Below are 6702 nucleotides of genomic sequence, written 5' to 3'. Positions count from 1 at the left end.
TGCAGACCTCACTACCCTCTGGAGAGCCTTACGGTTGTGGGCGGAGCAGTTGCCGTACCAGGCGGTGATACAGCCCGACAGGATGCTCTCGATTGTGCATCTGTAAAAGTTTGTGAGTGATTTTGGTGACAAGCCGAATTTCTTCAGCCTCCTGAGGTTGAAGAGGCACTGCGCGCCTTCTTCACCACGCTGTCTGTGTGGGTGGACCAATTCAGTTTGTCCGTGATGTGTACGCCGAGTAACTTAAAACTTTCTACCCTCTCCACTACTGTCCCGTCGATGTGGATAGGGGGTGCTCCCTCTGCTGTTTCCTGAAGTCCACGATTATCTCCTTTGTTTTGTTGACGTTGAGTGTGAGGTTATTTTCCTGACACCACACTCCGAGGGCCCTCACCTCCTCCCTGTAGGCCGTCTCGTCGGTGTTGGTAATCAAGCCTACCACTTGTAGTGTCGTCTGCAAACTTGATGATTGAGTTGAGGCTTGCATGGCCACGCAGTCGTGGTGAACAGGGAGTACAGGAGAGGGCTCAGAACGCACCCTTGTGGGGCCCCAGTGTTGAGGATCAGCGGGGTGGAGATGTTGTTACCTACCCTCACCACCTGGGGGGGGCCCCGTCAGGAAGTCCAGTACCCAGTTGCACAAGGCAGGGTCGAGACCCAGGGTATCGAGCTTGATGACGAGTTTGGAGGGTACTATGGTGTTAAATGCTGAGCTGTAGTCAATGAACAGCATTCTCACATAGGTATTCCTCTTGTCCAGATGGGTTAGGGCAGTGTGCATGGTGGTTGCGATTGCGTCGTCTGTGGACCTATTGGGGCGGTAAGCAAATTGGAGTGGGTCTAGGGGTCAGGTAGGGTGGAGGTGATATGGTCCTTGACTTGTCTCTCAAAGCACTTCATGATGACGGAAGTGAGTGCTACGGGGCAGTCGTTTAGCTCAGTTACCTTAGCTTTCTTGGGAACAGGAACAATGTGGCCCTCTTGAAGCATGTGGGAACAGCAGACTGGGATAAGGATTGATTGAATATGTCCGTAAACACACCAGCCAGCTGGTCTGCGCATGCTCTGAGGACACGGCTGGGGATGCCGTCTGGGCCTGCAGCCTTGCGAGGGTTAACACGTTTAAATGTTTTACTCACGTCGGCTGCAGTGAAGGAGAGCCCGCAGGTTTTGGTAGCGGGCCGTGTCAGTGGCACTGTATTGTCCTCAAAGCGAGCAAAGAAGTTGTCTAGTCTGTCGGGGAGCAAGACATCCTGGTCCGCGACGGGGCTGGTTTTCTTTTTGTAATCCGTGATTGACTGTAGACCCTGCCACATATACATCTTGTGTCTGAGCCGTTGAATTGCGACTCTACTTTGTCTCTATACTGACGCTTAGCTTGTTTGATTGCCTTGCGGAGYGAATAGCTACACTGTTTGTATTCGGTCATGTTTCCGGGCACCTTGCCCTGGTTAAAAGCAGTGGTTCGCGCTTTCAGTTTCGTGCGAATGCTGCCATCAATCCACGGTTTCTGGTTGGGGAATGTTTTAATAGTTTCTGTGGGTACGACATCGCCAATGCACTTGCTAATGAACTCGCTCACCGAATCAGCGTATTCGTCAATGTTGTTGTTTGACGCAATGCGGAACATATCCCAATCCACGTGATCGAAGCAATCTTGAAGCGTGGAATCAGATTGGTCGGACCAGCGTTGAACAAACCTGAGAGCGAGAGCTTCCTGTTTTAGTATCTGTCTATAGGCTGGAAGCAACAAAATGGAGTCGTGGTCAGCTTTTCCGAAAGGAGGGCGGGGGAGGGCCTTATATGCGTTGCGGAAGTTAGAATAACAATGATCCAGGGTTTTACCAGCCCTGGTAGCACAATCGATATGCTGATAGAATTTAGGGAGTCTTGTTTTCAGATTAGCCTTGTTAAAATCCCCAGCTACAATGAATGCAGCCTCAGGATATGTGGTTTCCAGTTTACATAGAGTCAAATAAAGTTCGTTCAGGGCCATCGATATGTCTGCTTGGGGGGGAATATATGCGGCTGTGATTATAATCGAAAGAGAATTCTCTTGGTAGATAATGAGGTCGACATTTGATTGTGAGGAATTCTAAGTCCGGTGAACAGAAGGACTTGAGTTCCTGTATGTTATTATGATCACACCATGTCTCGTTAATCATACGGCATACCCCCCCGCCCCTCTTCTTACCAGAAAGATGTTTGTTTCTGTCGGCGCGATGCGTGAAGAAACCAGCTGGCTGTACCGACTCCGATAGCATGTCTCGAGTGAGCCATGTTTCTGTGAAGCAAAGAACGTTACAGTCTCTGATGTCTCTCTGGAATGCTACCCTTGCTCGGATTTCATCAACCTTGTTGTCAAGAGACTGGACATTGGCGAGTAGTATGTATGCTCGGGAGCGGTGCGCGATGTGTCCGTCTCCGGAGCCTGACCAGAAGACCACTTCGTCTGCCCCTTTTACGGCGTCGTTGTATTGGTTCGCCGGCTGGGATCCGATTCATTGTCCCGGGTGGTGGGCAAAACACAGGATCCTCTTCGGGAAAGTCGTATTCCTGGTCGTAATGATGGTGAGTTTACGTTGCTCTTATATCCAGTAGTTCCTCCCGACTGTATGTAATAAAACCTAAGGTTACCTGGGGTACCAATGTAATAAATAACACGTAAAAAAACAAAATACTGCATAGTTTCCTAGGAACGCGAAGTGAGGCGGCCATCTCTGCCGGCTCCGGAAGTTTAAAGTTCCTTCTGTAAGGAGGAGTGGGATTTTTGCCCACTCCTCCTTACAGAACTCAGCCAATTGAGTGAGGTTTGAGGGGTGTCTGGCATGAACTGGTCCTGCCACAGCATCTCGATTGGATTTAGGTCAGGACTTTGACTTGGCCAATCCAAAACACAAATCTTCTTTCTCGTGAGCCATTCTTTGGTAGATTTGCTTGAATGCTTTGGGTCGTTGTCTTGTTGGAAGCCCCATTTTCGTCCCAGCTTTAGCTCGTTGACTGATGCCCTGACGTTCTGTTCAAGAATCTCCTGGTATAACTCAGAATTCATGGTTCCCTTAATGATGTGGAGTCATCCAGGTCCAGATGAGGAAAAGCAGCCCCAGATCTTGACATTCCCACCACCATGCTTGGCTGTTGGGATATGGTTGTTTTGGTGGTAGGAAGTGTTGGGTTTTCGACAAACATAGCGGTGTTGATTGTGACCAAAAATATAAATTTGGGATTAATTGGACCAGGGAATGGACCAGAAACAATCAGGTTTGTACAGGTGGTCTCTGGCAAAGTTAAGACGGGCAGTTTGGTTCTTTTTTGACAGCAGATGCTTCTTCCTAGCAACCACCCCATGAATGGCATTTGGATTCAGTGTTCTTATTATTGAACCAGAGATGCAGCAAGGGATGTCTGCAAATCTCTASYTGTTATGTTTGGGTTTGCTTTTACCTGATTTATTATTGTTTTGTGGCTCTTGGGGATATTTTGGAAGGGCGTCCACTTCTAGGCCGAGTTGCTGTCATGTTAAATGCTCTCCATTTGTAAATGATTTGCCTCACAGTGGACTGAGCTCAAATCWTTTTAAGATGATTTTATAGCCTTCTCCCAGACTGATGTGGTCTCACTACCCTCGTCCTGATATCCTCTGAGATCTCCTTTCCTCTTGGCATGGTGTGCTTTGTATTCACCTGGATGGGTAACACCAAACTGAGCAGGTTTCTTATCTCTATTATCATAGTCCCGCCCAAACTCTGTCCTAACGATCTCTCCTTTTATTGGTTCATTTGGTACCTAATTATTTACCCACCTTATTCTACATACCTACTGATTTAACCAATGCAACTTGGGGTTCACTTATTTTTGCACCTGCACTAATTCCTTTAAAAACAAACAATTCTACTACACGCATGATTTCTTCTACACCAACATATAGTATTGGTAAATATAAACCTGTTGTCAGATAAAAAAGACTGATTCTGATTAAATTAAGATTTTATGGTAAATTCAACAAACAAAAAAATCTAATTGCACAAGGGGATCACATACTTTCAAGTAGTACTGCAATTCATTTATTCTCTTTAGCTGAAAGCCTCTGCTGCCGAGCATGATCTGGCCATGGAGAAGAATGAGACAGCGCTACTCTGCCAGAGGTGAGTCCAACAGTCAATGAATTCTATTGAAATAGATTAGTGTCGGGGGCATGTCGAGTGCTAAAACTCGACTCTGGACCATGCCTGCTGCCACGGTTTCGGGGGGTTTGAGTCACTACTCGGCGTCTGTCCGTGTTCTTCCTCTCTGTCTTCATCCACATACCTGTCTCCCTAGACTCTACTTCCTACTACAGCAGGAGATCGGTCTCCTTTAAAAAAACAAAAGAAAAACAGATTATTGATGAGTGTACATCTGAATTGATCCTATAGAAAGGAATTTCATCCCATCCTTAACCCTAAAACGTCATTTACATTCTATGACACTTAAAGCTACAATCACAACCCCTTTTTGTGGTCAGTTGAGTGCTTATGCCACGCTCACGTGCTCGTCGGAACTTCCTATTTTCTAGGAAATACGACTGTTTCATTCATGTGCTTTTTGTTTGGAATAATTATCCAACCAATACGATTTTAGATAGCTTGATAAACTAGCTGACGTTGCTCATAAATACGTTAGCTAGCATCCTTAACATTGACAATATGGCCAAACTAGCTACTTTATCAAATTACAAATGTCGCCTAATTATCCATATTGACAAGGTTGTAGTTTTCAAAAACGGATTTGCTGTCATCTTTTGGTTGAAACGGTAAAAGGTCAGTGGTGAAACGTCACAACTCGGCAAAAACCTTTCTCAGTTTTCCTCTAGTAATTCCGATTTGGAGGGTCGTTCAAGTGAAACTTCCTAGTTTGAACTCGGCATTTTCGATAACTATTATAGCACGTGAACGTGGCATTAGTCAAGATCTACCCTGTTAGGGACATTTTGGGCAGTCCTCTCTAAGAACTGTGATTTCTTTCTAGGATTGTTCAACTAACCTCAAAGAAGCTGAAAATAGGAAAACCTGGGTTCCTGATCAAGACCATCCCCAAGTCCCCGAAAACAACCAAGACCAACAAGCCGTTTTTGAAAACCTGCAAAGTTCTGAAAGCTATCAAAGCACTATTCAAGATATGAAGGCAATGCATACAATTGTACATTTGGTGCAATTATTCTCAGGACACGGGGTGAGGCAGAGTACAATAAATAAARCCAGATGCCTTATTCCATCAAACAACTGCAAGCAGTCTTCTTTAAAATCAACCAAGCTAAATTGGACACGTGTTTTATGTCATTTATATGGTAGGTCTCATTAGATATCATCCAACTCTTTAAAAATGTCTTTGTATGCAGATTTCTGCTGTTGCCATTAGGTAAGATACAACTTCATTGGGCTTACCTGCCAAGACCTCCACGGAAGCCACATATTCCATCAATTACCAAAGCCAAATGGTAGGCTATGATGAAGTCTTATCTAGGTCTCCAGGGCTATTTTGGCGACGGGAAACCCCCACGTGAAGGTCGATTTGTCTTCACTTTGCAACCCAGACTCTCTTTAGGGACCTGAGCTGCCCAAGAAACCACAACATCTGGACATTTTAACAGTCGTAGATGGTTCACTTGAATGCTTTGCGCAGAAGCACGAGAAGGACAAGAGTGGACGTATAGATGTCCAGGCGAATTAGCCTACAAACAAAGGGAAATGTAGGCCTATACTAATTTATGAAAATCAGAACAAATCCTCTTTCTCGTGAGTGTTGCGGGTGTAAACCGGTGCGACATACACAGACACAGCAACAATCACCCAAACAAACAGTGTGAACAGCCTACCTTAATATGGTTCTCAATCAGAGGAAACGTAAAACACTGCCCCTGATTGAGAACCATATCAGGCTAATTGATTGAACCCAACATAGAAACACATAACATAGAATGCCCACCCCAACTCACGCCCTGACCAACTAAACAAATACAAAAACAAGGGAAAACACGTGACAGAACCCCCCCCCCCCCCTCAAGGTGCGAACTCCGGGCGCACCACCTAAAAATCTAGGGGAGGGTCTGGGTGGGCAACTGTCCACGGTGTGGCTCTGGCTCTGGACGTTGTCCCCACCCCACCATAGTCAATCCCCGCTTCCGTAGCCTCCTCCCAATGGCCACCCTCCAAATTAACCCACCTGGATTAAGGGACACCACCGGACTGAGAGGCAGCACCGGACTGAGGGCAGCACACTGAGGGGCAGCTCTAACGGCTCTTGCTGGTGATGGCTTGCTGACGGTTCTGGCTGCTCATGGCTGGCTGAAGGCTCTGGCTGCTCATGGCTGGCTGACGGCTCTGGCTGCTCATGGCTGGCGGGCGGCTCTGGCTGCTCCTGGCTGGCGGCTCCTGTCTGGCGGGCGGCTCTGGCGGCTCCTGTCTGGCGGGCGGCTCCTGTCTGGCGGGCGGCTCTAGCGGCTCCTGTCTGGCGGAAGGCTCTAGCGGCTCCTGTCTGGCGGAAGCTCTAGCGGCTCCTGTCTGGCGGAAGGCTCTAGCGGCTCATGGCTGGCTGACGGCTCTGGCTGCTCCTGCTGGCGGGCGGCTCTGGCGGCTCCTGTCTGGCGGGCGGCTCTGGCGGCTCCTGTCTGGCGGGCGGCTCTAGCGGCTCCTGTCTGGCGGAAGGCTCTAGCGGCTCCTGTCT

At 47.7% G+C, this 6702-nt stretch overlaps 1 protein-coding gene across 1 annotated transcript in view; it reads left to right on the top strand.

The window, feature by feature from the left end:
* Positions 1–5789, top strand: part of LOC139022773 (uncharacterized) — a 14866-nt gene extending 9077 nt beyond the window's left edge. Inside the window, exons 13-14 of the mRNA XM_070433954.1 lie at positions 4078–4145; positions 5008–5789. Coding sequence (XP_070290055.1) covers positions 4078–4145; positions 5008–5161 — 222 coding nt within the window. The 3' untranslated portion in view covers positions 5162–5789. The remainder of the gene's footprint in view (positions 1–4077; positions 4146–5007) is intronic.
* Positions 5790–6702: the final 913 nt, after the last annotated feature.

The sequence above is a fragment of the Salvelinus sp. IW2-2015 genome, linkage group LG22 (assembly GCF_002910315.2).
Source record: "Salvelinus sp. IW2-2015 linkage group LG22, ASM291031v2, whole genome shotgun sequence".
NCBI lineage: Eukaryota > Metazoa > Chordata > Actinopteri > Salmoniformes > Salmonidae > Salvelinus > Salvelinus sp. IW2-2015.
This window is presented reverse-complemented; position numbering and strand designations above follow the sequence as displayed.